The following is a 19,731-nucleotide window of genomic DNA, read 5'->3' on the forward strand; positions in this document are numbered from 1 at the left end:
GTCGACGGCAACTGGGTAAAGAAACGGGGGCAAGTTCTGCTTCTGTGTCCACAAACTTAAAAGTCACTGGGTACCCTGCTCAGCCTTGAAACTGGCTTTCAAAGCCTCCCGGATGCACAGCGCGTCCCGCTGGGCTCTTCTAATCGCCCGGCTGTCTGGCTGGGCGTAATCAGCAGCCAGGCTATTTGCCTCAACCTCCCACCCCGCCATAAAGGTCTCCCCCTTGCTCTCACACAGATTGTGGAGCACACAGCAAGCTGCAATAACGATGGGGATATTGGTTTCGCTGAGATCACAGCGAGTGAGTAAGCTTCTCCATCTCCCCTTGAGACGGCCAAAAGCACACTCCACCACCATTCTGCACTTGCTCAGCCGGTAGTTGAAGAGTTCTTGTGCAGTGTCCAGGGCGCCAGTATAGGGCTTCATGAGCCAGGGCATTAGCGGGTAGGCTGGGTCCCCGAGGATCACTGTAGGCATCTCCACATCCCCAACAGTTATCTTGTGGTCCGGGAAGTAAATACCTTCCTGCAGCCGTCTAAACAGACCAGAGTTCCTGAACACTCGAGCGTCATGAACCTTGCCCAGCCATCCGACGTAGATGTTTGTAAACCGTCCCCGATGGTCCACCAGTGCTTGCAGCACCATTGAAAAGTAGCCCTTTCGGTTGATGTACTGGCTGGCCTGGTGGCCCGGTCCCAGGATAGGGATGTGAGTCCCATCTATAGCCCCACCGCAGTTTGGGAATCCCATCGCGGCGAAGCCATCTATGATGGCCTGCGCGTTTCCCAGGGTCACTACCTTTGACAGCAGTACCTTGACGATTGCCTTGGCTACTTGCAGGACAACAACCCCCACGGTAGATTTGCCCACGCCAAAGTGGTTCGCGACTGACCGGTAGCTGTCCGGCGTTGCAAGCTTCCAGAGGGCTATGGCCACTCGCTTCTGGACAGTCAGGGCTGCTCGCATGCGGGTGTCCTTGCGCTTCAGGGCAGGGGACAGCAACTCACAAAGTTCCAGGAAAGTCCCCTTCCGCATGCGAAAGTTTCGCAGCCACTGGGATTCATCCCAGACCTGAAGCACTATGCGGTCCCACCAGTCCGTGCTTGTTTCCCGGGCCCAGAATCGCCGTTCAACAAAATCCACATGCCCCATTGCCACCGTGATGTCCTGGGCGCTGGGGCTCGTGGTTTCTGACAGCTCTGTGCTACTCTCCGACTTCAGGCCCTCACGGCGGTGCCGTAGCCTCCTCGCCTGATTTCTCTGCATCTGCCTCAGGGAAAGGTGTATGATAAGCTGCGAGGCGTTGAGAACGGCCACAACTGCAGCGATGGTCGCAGCGGGATCCATGATCGCAGTGCTGTGGCGTCCGCGCTGTCACTGATCTAAAAGTGCGCGAACTGATTTCCCGCCGGCGCTTTCAGGGAGGGAGGGAGGGAGGGCGGTAGTGACTGACAGATGACGACAGTTACCCAAAAGCACCCTCGCCACATTTTTTTACCCAGAAGGCATTGGGGGCTCGACCCAGAATTCCAATGGGCAGCGGGGACTGCGGGAACTGTGGGATAGCTGCCCACAGTGCACTGCTTCCAATGTCGACGCTTTCCCTGGTAGTGTGGACTGACAATGTCGAATTACTGTCCTTAGTGTGGACACACACGTTCGACTTTCTAATATCGATTGCACATATTCGATTTAACTAAAATCGAACTACTCTCGTAGTGTAGACATACCCTCAGAGTCAGTCGTGCATTAGGAATCCTACTGTAAATAAGCATCACCATATTTGAATGGCATTCAAAGCATAGACAGTAAACACCTGGTGGAAGAGTGAAAAGTAAAGTTAATCAAATGGGAAGGGGGAAAAAAATCTGTTCCAAAACCAGATACTGGCAAATAAAGATTTTAATTCAAGGAGCAGAGGGGGAAGAAATTTTGGCCCATATTCTGGGTCACACGAAGGCCCCTTTGTACTGATACATCTGCCTAAAAGGGTCATAAATCCAAGAGAGCTTGCCAAGTAAGGATTCTCCAGTTGGAGAACCGCAGCTCTTATACCACGCCCCTGCTCACAGTGCCTATACAGGACACGTGGCCAAGGCAAAGGAGCTGTAGCCAGAGCGCTGCTTATTTAAAACAATGTCATTTTTCAGTGTCCATAAGTAGCTCCCTCAGTGATATTTTAATGTGATCAGATGCTCTGATTCCCATTAATGTTTATATTTCAGAGAAAAAATAAGTCTTTGGAATTCAGCTCCAAATCTCTCCCAGATGGTGAAACTTTCCATTTGGTTTAAGGTTTGTTGTCTTCCCCCTGTTTAGTTTAAGGTTTGTTGTCTTCTTGATAAAGAACCTTTACTTATAGAATATACTGTATGTGCAAAGTCACTATGTGACAGGTTGGATCACAGAAACCCCCTTGGGAGCTGCCACCCGATGTGCAAAGACTACCCCGCTTCTGTTTTCCCTGCCAGCTCAGGACTCCAGCACCCCATCTTGCTGAGCCAGACACTCCAGTCTGCTCCAACACAGACCCAGGGTCTGAATCACTTGTCCCAAAGCTGCAAGTTCACCTGAAAACAGCTCACAGTAGTGTGCTTGTCTTTAGCACTCAGATGCCCAACTCCCAATGGGGTCTAAACCCAGATAAATCCATTTTACCCTGCATAAAGCTTATGCAGGGCAAACTCATAAATTGTTCGCCCTCTATAACACTGATAGAGAGATATGCACAGTTGTTTGCTCCCTCAGGTATTAATACATACTCTGAGTAAATTACTAAATAAAAAGTGATTTTATTAAATACAGACAGTAGGATTTAAGTGGTTCCAAGTAGTAACAGACAGAACAAAGTAAGTCACCAAGCAAAATAAAATAAAATGCGCAAATCTATGTCTAATCAAACTAAATACAGATAATCTCACCCTCAGAAATGCTTCAGTAAGTTTTTCTCAGACTGGACACCTTCCAGGCCTGGGCACAATTCTTTCCCCTGGTACAGCTCTTGTTGCAGCTCAGGTGATAGCTAGGGGATTCTTCATGATGGCTCCTCTCTCCCTCTGTTCTCTTCCACCCCTTTATATATCTTTTGCATAAGGCGGGAACCCTTTGTCCCTCTGGGTTTCCACCCCCCTCTCACTGGAAAAGCACCAGGTTAAAGATGGATTCCAGTTCAGGTGACATGATCACGTCACTGCAAGACTTCATTACTCACTTGCCAGCACACACATATACAGGAAGACTCACAGGTAAACACAACCATCTGCAGACAATAGGAGTCATCAAGATTCCAAACCATCATTAATGGCCCACACTTTACATAATTACAATAGGCCCTCAGAGTTATATTTTATATTTCTAGTTTTAGATACAAGAGTGGTACATTTATACAAATCGGATGATCACACTCAGTAGATTATAAGCTTTGTAATGATACCTTACAAGAGACCTTTTGCATGAAGCATATCCCAGTTACGTTATATTCACTTATTCCGATATTTTTCTAAAACTATCCCAGTTACATTATATTCACTTATTATCATGTTTTTATAAAACCATATAGACTGCACAACGTCACACACTACATAAAGGAAATAGGTGAAACATCTTAAAATTCACTTTAGGGATTATTTTCAGTTTAAAAACTTTATTTCATAAATGTCCTTTCAGATTCTGAGTCATAAGGATTTAATCTGCCCTAAATACTATATTTAACCTTATTACTACAACAGAATGCTAGTATCCAGAGTGAGTAATAGTAACTTTACCAGTTTAACAGATGAGTGCATCAGTCTGTACACAAGCCTCCCTCATCCTGATTTAAAGATAAAAAAACAAAAGTGGGTGGAACAGGGAGTATCAGCATCACTGCTTGAAGTCATACTAGCATAATGATGGTCCCATAGCATTGTTCTAGCAGAAGGCAGTACTGACCTCAGGGATCCTAGGTGGAGGTCGTTTTGTCTTCCCTTCAGGAACTTTCTCCTTCAGAAGTACTGTCTGTACATCCAGCGCCCCAACCAAAGTATTAGGCTTATAACTCAAAGGTTCCATCCCACAAGCCTTCAACTCAAGAGTATGGTGAGCTGGATTCAAGTGGTACCTGCTGCACAAATCCACCAACAGATCCATCACGGGTTTACTGCAAAGAAAAAAGACTCTCTGTAATCACAGGAAAAACTACAAAGTTGCGGGCATTTTACTGCAGGATGATAGGGCCTGAAGCAGCAGCCCAGCTGTGTACATGTCCCAAGTTCAGCATTTCAATTCTTCCTCCTCAAGATGGTTAAAAACAGACTAAAAATGTTACGAATTACATATTTTCCCCACTGCAGTGTGTGTGTTTGTGAGCCTTTGATTAACTACACATTGTTAGACAGACACCAGAACTCTTACAGCATAATCCAATAGTACTCATAGCATAAACCAAGGGTAGGCAGAGTGCACCTTGTCTGCTAAATGCCCCCATAAAGTTCTACAATCCAGTGGCCCTCATCCTTTCTATGGGCTTGAAGAGCACAGAGATTACATGTCCCAGTATGCAATGTTCCACATTGACGGGAGCAACCTGGTCAGTCAGATAAAAAAGAAGCGCTTCAGTCTGGGATCTCCATGGGTGATGTTTTTCAGTGAGAGAGAAAGAAACAAGAAAAACTACATAGATGCTGCACCATCTGGAGGAACAGGCATATTTCCACTATGCACCTTTAACTACACCATTAATTCACAAGCACTACAAGGAGTGGGCACTTAATGGAGTCACTGGGGAATTTGCAAGAACTGCTTTGGCAGCTCCAAAAAGTCAGGCATGGAGCTGTTTAGGAATCCTCTCTCCAGTGAGACAAAGGAGTTAGGGATTGAGCCCAACTTCCCTACCAGGATGCACCGGATATAGGGAGCAGCAACCTTGAAGCAGGAGCCAAGAATCAGCCTCAGAGGCTGCTCTTCTATCATCTGTTACAGATGTTTGGGTTGTAAAGGCTCCAAGTACATTCTCAGATGCAAAACGGACAAGTCTGGGAAATTTGAAAAATCAGATCAGAGCTGAAAGAGGAACACTACTGGGGAGAATAAGAAGACGGAAGATCTAACCATGGTGGTTTTATGATGAGGGGAAACATTTCAGGAAAACCAGGCACTTTAGGTAGCTGTGCTCCCTTGTGCAGTACATCATTATGGAAGTACATTTGGAAGTTCCATTGTCTAATATGCGTGCACTATTTCACATTTTCAAGCATTTAGAATTATATTTTGAAACCATTTCTCCATCCAAATGTAGCAACACACAAATCCATTGACATATGCACGCACATGTGCAGAACTATAGCACATTCCCACATACACACGTGTGCAGCAGTGAACATCCATAGTTAAGGTTGAGGTGGTATATCTGTCCATCGTGATATAGATATCTGTTTGCCTCTTTGTGTAAAGACAGTGGTAAGTAGCTCTCTTTTCAAATAGAATTTGCATATGCTGTTTTCTCTGTCTTATTGCTGCTGTTTCAGAGAACAGAACAATCTGGAAGAACTTAAATTCATAACACCTCATTATAAGTTCTATACTCGACTAGACATTTTTATTTAAATAAGATTACGTGTTTCTGCAACACGTAGCATAGCAGTAATTCACACAAGTTTGGCTAACAAACAAAATGCCATCTTAAAAAATGCAAGCTATCTCATTCAAAAAAAATTAGCATAGAGACTGAAAAAAATACTGACCTTCATGCACTTAATTATTGCAGTTCCAGAACACAACTGTAATACTCATGCTGTGGTATCTCATTAAAAGTATGCATTGTGTTCATCAGCACTTTTCTAGCAGCAATCACATTTCCAACAAAGTAGTAGACTTCATACAGATGATATGAAAAAGGCAAATTATGGTCAATCATTTGAGATGAATTCAACTCCAGCAGAGAGAAAAGAAAGCTGATTTCAAATTCTCCAGCTAACTGCTGAGTACAGAGGAGATGGGAACTACATACAGTAAGTATTTCAAATGAGATCTGCAACGCCCAATCCTGTTTCATCCTGCTTATAAATCCTCAAAACTGCCATGGAAAACATCCCCAAGCTTCAACTGTACTATTTAGGAGCCCACAGATTAAAAGATAAAAACTGTTAAAATTGCTCTTTGAAGTTGTTCTATCAAAACGGAAACTTGAAACATTTCCCCCAAATGTCAGCAGAATAAAAACAGAACTAAAAGAAGTCTGTGGACTAAATGCAGAATTAATAGATTCCCTTATAGACTAAAGTTTCCAGAGAGATAAGAAGTCAAACTAAATGAAGTGGAAGCCCTTTGTACTAAAATTATTTTTTTCTATAGAACTTCACCATAAGCAGAGTTTCACTATCACTGGAAATGCACTTTGTACATTACAATGTACTTCAATATACAAGGAGTGTAGTGATCTCTGCATTTTCTTTAAATAGGATCCACAATGCATACCTCACTCACCATCCACAGAGAGGGTTGGCACTATACTGTCTGTATGGATGTGAAAGTTCAAAACATGATTTTCTGATTGTTACTGGTAACTTGTGGACTGGTTCCTACCTCACTTCATTGTTCGCCTTCAGGCAGTTATCTTGATTTTGGAGAGGTCTCTCTTTGGCTCATGTTGAAAATCAACTCTTCTAGCTCTTGCTTCTTCCTGCTGGAGTTGTACATGCTGTGGAAGCCATGAAGTGCACTCTGTTCACAGAATACTATGTCAGGGTTGCTCTCAGCCATTTAGACTTGCCACTCTCTTCTGGAGCTCTCTCATTAGGGATGCAAGATGGGATGTGTGTATCTTGCTTTTGGCTGGACAGTAAAGGGTTCAAGCTCCTCCTTTGGGTTTAAAGGAAGAGTCTCTCTCTCTCTCTCACACAGACTGTCATTAGTGCCAGGCTTGTGGGGAGGAGCTGACAGCTGTGGCCCGTTAGGTAGTTTGGAGGGTGAAGCTGAAAGCTGGGGCTCATTAAGAGGAAACCAAGAGAGGTTATGGGGTTTGGTCAGGACAGAGGACTCTTGAAAAGCAGAAGTTCAACTTCCTTTCATGGTGAATAGAATGGATTATGTGCACTAGAGCCAGTGGTTTCTTATTTGTTCCCTATTATAACCTAGACTTGGACCAATCTGCTGGACTTTGTTGAAAAGGGAACTTTAAGGATATCTTTAGGCCACGCTGCTGAGAAAGGAACGGCTTGCACTGAATTTCCGTGATACAAAATTGAATTGGAATGTGCTCTTTTTGCCTGTCCCATGGGGACCCCTGAAGAAACATTTCCTTACCACAAAGAGAAAGGGATTCCCCTTATTTGCTCCCCACTGCTTTAAAGTGTTGGTGAATCCTTTCCAAGTAGTAGCATCCATGTGACAGGGTTCTTCCCTATTTCCTCTTTATTTATTCCCACCTGCCCAGTGCCTTAAGACTCAGAAGTAGGCTGACCCTTCTTCCCCATCATCTGGACCTTGCTGCTTTCTTGGGAGCTTGTTACTATCACTTCTAGAATGGCCAAAAGGGGCTTCCTCCATCTCTACCTCTTCACCTTGTCCCCTGGATGCCTGGTGCTCCATTCTGACCATGATTGGGTGAAGCAGGTCATTGCTTTTAAACTCCAGTCTCAGGACTACTCCAGCTCCAGAGCTAAGACCTCCTTTCTTTGCCCCCTCCTGCACAGGTTAATCTCTTTTACACTGACTGTCCAGCTAGGATGTACATTCTTTACTCATTCAAGCCAGAACTTGGAGGTATTAGAGGGAAGAGTCAGAAAACTAACCAAGTATATTTCCAACACTCTTTAGAGATCTGTAAACTCTATAGCACAAAAAGGACCCAGGAACTGCAGGAAGAAACCATGTTAAGGTTCAAACATGATTGCCCAGGCAGATATTTTTAGCAAGGGACTGTAATTTGGCTCCATATCACTCTTGTATTATTAAACAGTATGATATTCAAAACCAAAACTGGAAAGTAAAGAAGAGAGACTGCTGTATCAGCAATATTTATCAGCTGACATCCCACTTAGGTACAGTGTGTGGCTCACTTGTCTCATAGGGTACCCCTGTAAAACTCAAGGAAGAGATTTACAGTTGTGTATTACTTTGAAGATAAAGTAAACAACAGAGTTATTCTGGGAGTGGCCTCAACTTAGTCTCAACTAGAAGCATCAAGAGTAGTCAGTTTAAATATACACTAGTACATTTTAGGGTGTGGGGGAGAGATACTCTACTGACAATAAAAACAGGTCCCTGCCCTGTGAAACGTACAAACTAAACAGGTGAATGAGGTAATATCTTTTACTGCCCCAACTTCTGTTGGTAAGAGAGACCGGCTTTCAAGCTTACACTGTGCTCTTCTTCAGGTTTGGGAAATGTCCTCAGAGTGTCACAGCTAAATACAAGGTGGAATAGATTGTTTAGCTGTGTCAGGAGTTAACACATATTTGAAGGGACCATTTAAGGTGAAGTGGCCCATTAACACCCATCCAGTCATGGGGGAGGGGGGGGGGGAGGAAGGCAGTGGTTGGGGAGGGAACAGCTGTGGGGGGGTTGTTAATAGGTTATAGATTGTTGTAATAAGTCATAAATCCAGTGTCTCTATTCAGTCCAAGATTTTTAGTCTCTAGTATGGTTATGAATTTAAGCTGCCAGGATCATCTTTTGAAAATGTTCTTCAGGTTTTGTTTGAGGATGAGGACTGATAGGTCAGATATAGAGTGAAAAGTGTTCACCCATAGGTGATAGGGTGCTTTTGTCTTTTATCATTTTCCGGTGTCAGTTCATTCGAGAGCGTAGTGATTGTCTGGTTTTACCTATATAGTTGTTGTTGGGGCATTTAATGCACTGGACGAGGCACACTACATGTTGTGATAGGCATATGTAAAAGCCATGCATCTTGAGAGGTGTGACTGCTACAATGATCAACACCCCTCAACACATGGGAGTACATTTCCCAGACCTGAAGAAGAGCTCTGCGTAAGCTTATCTCTCTCACCAACTGAAGTTGATATTACCTTGTCTCTCTAATATCCTGGGACTGCACGGCTACAACACTGCATAAACTAAACAGGGAACATTCAGCCAAAAGTGGAGTGGGGAGGAGGGGTGACAGATGCCAAAAACTGTCCTTTTGCTTTATATTTCCTTGTACTTGTCTATTTTGCCCATTTGCCTATTTGACTTCTGACTGCCTATTGTGGCTTAGGACCTGCCTGGCTGCTCTAATTTTGACTCGCATCCTATTTGCTATTTTTAGTGCCTTGCATGGTGTCAAGTATCAGGGGGTAGCCGTGTTAGTCTGTATCTACAAAAACAACAAGGAGTCTGGTGGCACCTTAAAGACTAACAGATTTATTTGGGCATAAGCTTTCGTGAGTAAAAACCTCACTTCTTCGGATGCATAGCAATGCATAGCATCCGAAGAAGTGAGGTTTTTGCTCACGAAAGCTTATGCCCAAATAAATCTGTTAGTCTTTAAGGTGCCACCAGACTCCTTGTTGTATTTGCTATTTTGTACTTCAATTCTTGTTATTCAGTTTTAATCCTTCTGTGGTTTTAAGTTTCCTAATTATTTGTTTTTAAACCTCTTCTACATTTAGCCTGGTAGCCCTTTATTATTTGTAACTATTTCCTTCTATTAACCTGGACCTGGTACCACCAATATGTACACAAACACCCCCCCAGTCCCTCTCTCTTTAGAACTGCTCCTCTTTAGAAACCATTCTGTGAGATGACTTGTAAGCTGTAGCTGTTATCATTTAGGTCTTGATCCTGCACTGAGAACTGGGAGAGCAGACCCCCCATATGCCTGTGCAGAGCCCCGCTGAAATCAGTAAGACTCCATATAGGCCCAGGACTCTGTCCCGCAAGGCTCTCAGTGTGGGATTTGGGCTTTAACTTGTACATTTTTTAGGTCAGGGATCTGTCTTTTATGCATTATCTGTTAAGTGCTAGCTTACTGTAAATCACCATAATAGATATGACTGTGGAAGCTTAGCCATCATCTGAGCTAGCTCCCTAGATGATCAAAAAGACATTCTCTGCTTCCCCTGTCCCATTAATCACCTCTCACCCTCCCTCGTCCAAATCTGGAGGTTGGTTTCCAAAGTCAAGGATAGTTCAAAATTCCCTGGCTATTCTTCTGCAACACATGGCAATATTATATGCAATGTCCAGCATAACCACTCCTAATGCTGCAGATATCAAACCCCAACAGTGACAAAAAGAGGGCCAGAACATTAGCTAAAGGGTATAGAAATTGTCTCTAGAGTATCTGGTATATTTCATGAGTATAGCAATGCTGCTGACAAGGTTAGAGAAGGCAGAGAACAAACTAGGAAGAAAAAAAAAGCAACTGTACACTGTACTGTTAAACCAAGGGTACTGGATGATAGAAAACCACAGCCCTCAGAAACTTCTCCACGGGGGGCAATTACTGGGCCTTTTCATGGAGGTATCATCAGGTATTATAATCATAGAATCACAGGAGTGGAAGGGACCTCCAGAGGTCTTCTATTCCATTCCCCTGCACTCACGGCAGGACTAAGTATTATCTAGACCATTCCTGACAGGTGTTTGTCTAACCTGCTCTTAAAAATCTCCAATGATGGAGATTCTATAACCTCCATAGCCAATTCATTCCAGTGCTTAAACCACCTGATAGTTAGGATGTTTTTCCTAATGTCCAACCTAAATCTCCCTTGCTGCAATTTAAGCCCATTGCTTCTAGTCCTATCCTCAGAGGTTAAGAAGAACAATTTTTCTCCCTCCTCCTTGTAACCATCTTTTATGTACTTGAAAACTGTTATCATGTCCCCTCTCAGTCTTCTCTTCTCCAGACTAAACAAACCCAATTTTTTCAATCTTGCCTCATAGATCATGTTTTCTAGACCTTTAATCATTTTTGTTGCTCAATTTTTTTTTGTCCTCAATAACGAGGACTATCCAGGCATAAGAGCCTCATCTTTGCCATGCACAGTCATACACACACTCACACAGTCCCTCTGCAGGAAATTAAACCTGATGCAATTTAAATTGCAAATAATCTCTGTCAATAAACACAAGCTATTAAGAGGCCGGGGATTAAAACATTAGGAAGTACAAAAGGGCAGGACAATAGAGGTGTTTGTCTCACATGAAGAAAGCTTTGGTGATTTTGCATTAGAGCAAGTTTCATGCAAATCTGAAATTCTTGGAGATATTTTCTACAAATGATTCTTTAATGATAGGACTCAGTGCTCCACCGTCCTAGAACTTGTGCAACAGATGAGCAGGGGAGCTTCCAGTCAAACCTTCCATAGTTCCAATGGGGATATATTGTAGAACTGCAATGAAAGCATAACTGGATTTCATAGTGTATGAATCAAGCCAGTGATAATTCCTGGGGGGGTTATTCTCAGAAGTTCACACACAAAAATGCTAGCTGGAGCACTCAACACATACTGCAGGCACATAACATCGCAATTCAGCAGCACACACAGAGGTGGGCAGAGGAGTGTCAGAACTCCCTGAAATAGCCCCAGCCCCTCTATCTCTCCTGCTGATGCACCAGGCTGAAGTTGCTCAGTTGGACGTAGTGGGCTTGATTCTCCACCACCTTGCACCTTATCTAATCATTTATACCTATGCACAGTGGGTGTAAAAGGATCAAATCAGAATGGTGGCATTTTACACCCACTGTGAGGTACAAAGCTGTGAAGAGCCAGGCTCAATGGATCTCTCACAAATGCACGTTCTACACTAGCAACTCGAATGGCGTCACTTCTCATTTACACTTCCCTGCAAGTGAAAGGGGAATCAGCCCCAGTCCCTCCTATAGTTCACTAATCAAGATGGCTCCAGCTGAGCTGCTATGTTGTACTGGTGCATCAGTTGGCCAGTCACAGAAAAGACAGAGACTATGGACAGGAGGCAGGGTAAGACACTGTACAATGGGACTGGAAAGGGGGCAGAGAGCAACGGATAATGGGCGGAGGCTGGAATGGGGGGGGGGAGAGAGAGAGAGAGGAGAAGGAAAGGAGAAAGGGAGAAAATGGAGGGAAAGAAGGAGAAATGAATGAACGACTTTGTGTTACATAATCATAATGCCTGGATAGCATTGCAGAAGCCACAGACATCTGCAGAAGGGCCTCAGCAGTGGAGCACGGAGAAAAGGCTGCTTGCCTTCGTCCCACCTGTCTTCTTCGAAGGGAGGGAGGCTCTACATCTTCCTCCCACCCCATGAAAGGAGTGTTTTTCAGCGAGTCTCTGAGCCTTCTACACCCTGTGCAGCATTCATCTGCAGGTGGCTTGCCAGACCTTTCCAGTGGTGCTAAGTGAGTGTTAGGCCTGCTGTTGGCTAAGTTGTAATTAATGCACTCTAGGCTTGTCCAGTTGGCAACATCCCAGGGTACACAGTGCAGCTGGGATGTTCTACAGCATCCCAGACACATTGTGCTCTCTGGGGCATACTAGAGAAGCCCCAGAAAGGAACTGCAGCAGTGTAAGATCTCAGCAGCAAAAGACCAGGGTGTTGGGAGGGGGAGTCAACCAAACAGGTCCTAAATCTTACAAATGGTTCAGATTTTGTTCAGTTCCAGAAATGGGCAAAGTTGAAACCAATTTTCAATTCACTCATAGGAAATACTGGGAAGAGGAGTGAACAACAAGGTGGACTTTCTTCAGATCAATCCAGTTAAAAGTTAAGCTATGGGGATAGTGATTCCTTCCTTTGCTTTCACTGACTCAAAGTGTCTGCTTCAAGCAACTGGTCACACAAAAAGAATATTAGATCTGCAGTTGCTTTATGAGTGCTCACATTTATTTGCTTTCTTAATGTCTTGTCATCCTTCCTCTTTCAGACCTGCCAGAAGCTTGTGCTGATCTGGTGCAATAAAATCACACATTTAGGTTATCGTTTCAGGACATGATGTGGTGGTTACACAAGAGTACAAGCACTGATTAGTTGTTTAAAAAAAGATATTCCATGACTATTTTGGTACAGGAAGTCTGATTTCCCAAGAGGCAAACACATATTATTCTGGAGTTCACAGGGATTAATTATTCTAAAAGGACAAAACGCTTTGTACAATACTATTCTATCACAATACCATTCATCAAGGGCTCCATTCTGCCCTCAAAACTGCAGAGTGGCTTTTCCAAATTCTGAAACAACTTGTGTGTTTGAGGAGCTGCCAGTAGCCACAACAATAAAGGGACACTGTCAACTTTAATTGTTTTTATACTTAAAAAAAAAATCCAATTTCTGATAAAAAGTGTTCTTAATAAAAAGAATAAAAGTCAGACTATACTACTTAAACATCATTCAAACACATTTTATAAGGACTTCCCTGCTTTCTTGCTGATGTCTAAAAGGGTCTTTCCTGCAAGAGAGAAATTGACTATACATAAATACAGTCAAATACACAAAGTGAACAAAAATAGAGAATGTTTTTTCCTCTCTAGCTACTTTCAGTTATAATAATCTAAGGTATTACTTGTAACTATAGGAGGTCCAATATTTTGAGACAAACGTGATTCTCAAGTGGACAGTTTCCTTTTAAATTGCTCTTCCTCAATTACTCAGCCATCTTTCATGATGCTGATGTCCAGAGCCACACGACTTACTTTGCTGGGGGCAGATCTCAAAAGAGGAAGTGGTTTTACAGCCCTAAAAAGATAGGTTTATCACAATATATAAAGGCAAATTCTGCTTGCAGATTCACTGATATAAAATTCTGAATGACTTCCACTGATGTCAGTGAAGTCACTGGTGCTTTACACTGGTGTAACTGAGAGAAGAATGCCACCCACCCGACTCAACTGGTGGAAAACTTGATAGGACTGGTGATGATTGAGATAGCCCCTGAAGAAAAAACAGGGAAGGGAAGAGACACAAGTGCTTGCGGGAACATGGGGATGGCCTCTCTTCTTTCGACAGACACGACTGATACCTGCTGATAGTGAGAGGGGCACAATTTAAAGGTTTTCCCCCCTCCCAACAGCTTGATTCACGCCTCCATCCCACTCTCAATGGCCCCTCCTTGCAGCCCCCAGGTGTTAGTTCCGCTGGGAAAGGCAGCAGTGAAAGCAGTGGCTCTCCCTGAAGCTCCCACCTGTTTGCTGCTGCCTTTCCCCAAGGCCGCAGCTTACAGCTTGTCAGCCCGAGGAGCTGTCACACAGGGAAGCGGCCTGGCAAGCAAACCCTGGCAGAAGTCTGGGAGGAGGCACATGACTCCACATGTCCCCCCAACACACATCATCTCTGCTCTATCCCTGCACTGGTCAGGCAGAGCAGGAGGGAAACTGAAGTTTGATGAAGTTATGGCCTGCTGCTTAAAATCTATCCCTGTTTCTATCCTCATTGGCTGATGTGTACTGATCAACATGCAAAGTCTTTTATGATACCATCTGAAATAGGCGTATCTGGAGTAGGCATGTATGAACTGAGCTGGCTTGATTAAAATAAGAACTGGCTCAGATGTTTGTCTCAAACTATAACTGAATCCCAAATTAAACATTTTCATACAACTTCTTCCTCCATTACATTTTTACTTTGAAAAGCCTTTTCACTTTCTTGTTTCAAGTAGGCCTGGAAATGGAAGTGCAAAAACTGAAATTGTTATTGCGAGCCTCCCAAACCAATTTTGTAGACTCGAGAAGTTAAGATAGTTCATATAAAATTCAGAAAGAAGCTGAACTTTTAGGCATTTCTCTCAACTACTTTCAACCTCCAAATCTTGGAAAGTTTGACCAATCCTAACCTAGAGCCAATTTCCTCAGCTGTGTGCTGATACTTCCCTATATTCATAGTCACCAATAGGAGTTCTCCACACAGATTGATGGCAATGCATTACATGGTTCATTGAGCATAATTTATTTCACACCCTTGCTGGGATACACTTCAGCTTCCATAAATAGTTAGCCTATGGGGAACAGTCTGTCTATAGATGATGGTACATTTTCAGCTAACTTTCAAAGGCTAAATCCAGCACCTAGCAACTTTTGGTGTATTTCCAACATCCCCTGACCACCTTGGGCCCACAAACCAAATGACTGGATTCCACTGATCAATATATACAATATTAGCACCAGCCATGGTAGGGATAACAAACATCTATGAAAATCAAAGGCAGGCTATGGTATAAATTCCAATGTCCTGTTCAAGTGCAAATAGCTACTAAATGTATTTTCCTTTTTCATTCACTTCCCCTCCCCGCCCCCACAAAAAAAAGATCACAATAGGGCCCTTTGTAATTTTAGTGCTTTTGCAAATTTATTTTTGGAAGGTAAATCATTTCCTTGATCACTAGGCCTGTGATGGCTAGTATCCTTTGCATGGCACTCAGAGCTTGTTCAGGTTTGCTGATGAAATATCTGCACTTTTTGGCCAATGCCAACCAATACTTCTTCATTTCCTGAATCTGTTCTGTTTTCTAGGCCTCTTCTTTCATTTTGTAATTAGGTCCAAATAGCTCTTCTCTGCTCTTTCATCATACCTGTAACCTGATGTCAGAGATAATCATTACTTTCCTTTCACCTTTCAGTTCCTTGAGTCTACTGAGGCTTTGGGCCTGATCCTGTAAACTGATACGTGCTGTGTGTTCTGCATTTTGTAGCTGACTGGGGGTTGGAAACTGGTACATCAGGCACGGCTTGCTGGCAGAGTGTGCATCTCCCAAGGGCACCAAAGTCCCCACCCCCCCATCCCGCTGCCAGAGAAGTGAGCATGCATCTAGACTTTTGTTGCGGATTACAGGATGCTGTGTCAGCTTGGGGCTCCTACCTGTACACAGGGGTTTTGCCCAGTGCTTAGCAGTAAGTACTAGAATATAAATACATGCAAGATCAAACCCTCAATTATGTGTTTCTGCTCTAACTTTGTTACTGTTTAGAAGTTTAGTTACCCAAATATAGGTGCTGCTGTGTCAAGCACTAGGAATCCTGCTGTTTTGAGCCTTTCCTGTGTGAAGTATCAGAGAGTAAATTACTGGGTCTTGATGCCAAGGCATTGCCTGCTAGGAATTCAATGTTCCTTGTTTGGGTGATCACATTAGGTCCAGTACTGGTGCCAGCTTTCCTTCTATAGTTTAACATATTAGTATTAATTGTTGATTCTACTGCGGGTTAGGGTTTATAGTGTAGGGTATTATACAACATATTTACATGAGTATTTATTCCTGTGTTGTTCTACAGCATCCCAGACACTCTGAAGAGGCTTGTGAAGTGCTTTTAAAGTATTGTTAATGGGCCAGATCCCTCCTTCCCTCCATAGCAAATCCCATTAGTGGGGGTCCAGAGGAAGAAACTACCTCAGCAGTCTCCTCAGAAATATTTCTCCCCAATCTTCATTCATTGGTGACAGGATTCTTATTCCCCTGCCTCTGTTCTCTGGCCACTCACACACACCAGGAGGCTGCGTTCCCCGCAGAAACCCAGCAGATCTCTGGGATATGCATGGACTCATTTCTTGGGGTTTAGTGAAGATAGAGACCATATACATCCACACCAGCTCTGCTTCCCAGTGGCACATGCTCCTCTGTACCCTAGCCGACTGGTTCCAATACAGCCACACTGTCAGGGCTCTCACAGACAATGTTTCTCACCACGATCCCTGTAAAGAGGAATCCTTTAGCAGGGGGCTACAGAAATGTGCTACAGCCTAAGACACTATTATTTGTCTCCCATAGCTCCATAGAACTGTGGGAGGACTGCCCATGTCCTCTTTCCACAGATCCCCTGAGGGGTTCTGGGGAAAGAGGGGGAAAATAGCTGCAGAGTTCCTCTTCCATTTGGGATGGATGAGATCAGCATAGCTCTAGGGGGCATAATCGGGCCCACTGATATTATAATTTTCTCTTTAACCTACAGTCCTACAGGAAAGGGTGAAAAAGAGACAAACTCCATCAATCCTGAGAGGGGTGAGTTTACCCACCAGCATCCTATTAAAAATGCAAGATGTGGGGGAAGGGAGGTTCCAGGATGACAGAGCTGATTGGTGCCTTACCTCCCATGTACATTGTTCTTCTGTTCCACACCACTTGGTAAAACGACTGTGAAGTCCACTGTCCTGTTTATCAGATTTTCTTTCATGGTCACCAGGCTCTGATCAGGGATTACTCCCAGCTCTGAGAGTGACTTCTGTTCACTCTGAATTTGACTTGCAGCAAGAGGTTGACTTGGTGGAGGGGGAGCTCGAGCCTTCATTTTTCTCCTTAAGAAATAAAAAGAAGTAGAGAGTTAGTGATTTCAAATAGAATCCCTTGATGGGAAGGGCAAGCATGTGTTAAAAGGGAAATGTTTCCTTTCCCCCTGATCTTAGGCCATTTATAACACCTCCTACACAGGGGTGAAAGTAACTTAAAGGACCTACCAGTACGCCGGAGTCCTGAGCGGGGGTGTGGCCTCAACCAGAAGAGGCGTGGCATCAACCGGAAGAGGCGGGGCCTTTCAAGATTAAAAGGCTCTGGGGTTGTGGCTGTGGCTAGGAGCCCCAGGGCCTTTAAATCACCCCGGAGCTACCAGCTGTAGAGGCGGCTGGGAGCCCTGGAGTTCAGGGACTAATTAAAGGGCCCGGGGCTCCGGCCGTCGTGGAGCTCCGGGCCCTTTAAATCACCGCAGGAGCCCTGCCGCTGCCACCCCGGGGTGGCAGGGCTCCGGCGGTGATTTAAACGGCCCGGGGCTCCGCCGCTGAGGGGAGCCACGGGCCCTTTAAAGTGACGCCGGAGCTGAGGCTCCGGCAGTTGGGCTTGGGTGGGGATTTAAAGGGCCCGGAGCTCCTGCCACTGCGCAGAGCACTAGCTCTTTAAAGCGCCACCGGAGCCCTGCCACTGCTGCAATAGCGGCTGCAGGGCTCTGGCGGCACTTTAAAGGGCCCGGGGCTCCCCACGGCGGCCGGAGTCTCTGGCCCTTTAAATCACCACCCAAGCCCGGCTGCCAGAGCTCCGGAGGTGATTTAAAGGGCCCGGGGCTCCCCACAGCGGGTGTAGCCCCGGGCCCTTTAAATCACCGCTGGGGAAGCCAGACCATACCGGCTTACTTTCACCTCTGCTCCTACAGTGGAAGTTATTTCTCTTTATCATGGAACTTTTTATATATACAGTTCTATTTTATTTTTACATCCCTTTCTCTAAAATAACATGATAATCTTGGGATGATGCGCACAACAGATTTCCATCACCTGTTTCTGACCGCCCCCAAAATGCCCCACACTGTTTGATCAGCACACATCTCCATGGCACAAATGTTATTCCTATGTACTCAATGTATCACAAAGGATGGGTTTTTCAAAAGCATTCAGTACAGGCCTAACTCTGCTCTCACTGAAGTCAATGGTAAACATCCCATTGGCTTCTGTTACAGTTCAGGGGTGAGCAGCACCTTTGATCTCTCTTCCCTAGTCTCTCCCTGGCCACTCTTTCCAAGTGATAGGCCTCTGTCTGCACTTATCCCAGAGTGGAACTTGATGGCTCACCCTACTATAGACTTGATGGATCATCAGGCTACAACACCCCGTTGACCTTAGCCAGCCCTGCTGGGGTTGGGCCCAGCTACAGAATTCTCTCTGGGAGTTTGTCATCAAAATGACTTGCAGTGACACAGGAGAGCTTCTTCAAGAACAAGTACGGTTTATCGATTCACAGAAGTTTAACAAGTAGAGAGAAACAGGATTAAAACAATAAAAACCTTGATGGGTATTTCTTACCCAAACCGAGCCTTCCCCTGCCAGTTTAGACAGCTTCCGCTTAATCCAGGCACACCCCAAGCACTGGGGCTGGGTGAGACAGGTTGCCCCCTCTAACTGCTGCCTCCCTAACATTCTGGCCCACCCACAGTGAGTCTCCCACCTCAGCTCGCAAGCAGACCTTGAAATCTTAAACAAAGGGTCTTTCGAATGGATAGAAGTTCCTTTGTCTGACTTGGAACCCTGCGGCTAGTGCAAACTGGTTTATGCATTTCTCCAGAAGGAGCTGGCTATGGTCTCCCAATAGTGGATACACAGAATTGTCCACTTGAGTACTAGGCAATTAAGTTTGTCTACATTTATTAACTTTTTTTCTGGAACCCAAAAATTAAATCGAATTAATTTTAACTCTTAACAAGCAAACTAATCCATCCAACCCACATATATTGCATATATAATGCAGATAATTCCCACGTTCTTCACAGCTTCTTCACAGCTGGGAGCAGAGTTAGGCCTATACTTTCTCCCCTTGTGCACTTTAGCAGGGCAGAGCACAACAATGCCCCAAGATATGGGAAGTGTTAGTTCTAGAGAAGCTTACTTACTAAGGCTTCAAACCTGTGAGGTGCTGAGCACTCTGAACTCCTATGGAAGTCAGTGAGAGCTGAGGGTGCTCAGGCCCCATCAGGATCAAGCCCTCAAAGAATCGGAAACGAGGAGATACTCCTTATCAATGTTTCTGTTTCAATTTCTCTAAACACTCCATTGTCCATTCATCATTTGTGTAGTAAATTGAGCGGAACAAGGACATTTCTAGTACAATTCATGCAATATAACACATAAGACAACGATACCTATAACCTAGCCTTTAACAATGCCATGTAACAATGAATGATAAACAGCTGATCTCTCTCCCTAAATGAACAACATTACTTTGCCTCTCTTGTCATTCATAGATTTTTAAAGGCCAAAAGGGATCATCAGGGTCATCTAGTCTGACTTCCAGCAGGCTGAAGAATTTGATCTATTAATTATATATATATATATATATATATATATATATATATATATATATATAT

At 44.2% G+C, this 19,731-nt stretch overlaps 1 protein-coding gene across 5 annotated transcripts in view; it reads right to left on the reverse strand.

Moving 5' to 3' along the window:
- The window catches only part of LOC113406994 (protein cordon-bleu-like), a 237,895-nt gene that overhangs the window by 151,419 nt on the left and 66,745 nt on the right, over positions 1-19,731 (reverse strand). For all 5 annotated transcript variants that reach the window (XM_026654020.1, XM_026654019.1, XM_026654021.1 and 2 more), the window contains 2 exons: positions 16,976-17,182; positions 3,931-4,138 (listed from right to left, as the gene is read on the reverse strand). In XM_026654020.1, coding sequence (XP_026509805.1) covers positions 3,931-4,138; positions 16,976-17,182 — 415 coding nt within the window. The remainder of the gene's footprint in view (positions 1-3,930; positions 4,139-16,975; positions 17,183-19,731) is intronic.

Source organism: Terrapene carolina, unplaced genomic scaffold (genome assembly GCF_002925995.2).
Source record: "Terrapene carolina triunguis isolate 2854851 unplaced genomic scaffold, T_m_triunguis-2.0 Scaffold179, whole genome shotgun sequence".
NCBI classification, from domain to species: domain Eukaryota; kingdom Metazoa; phylum Chordata; order Testudines; family Emydidae; genus Terrapene; species Terrapene triunguis.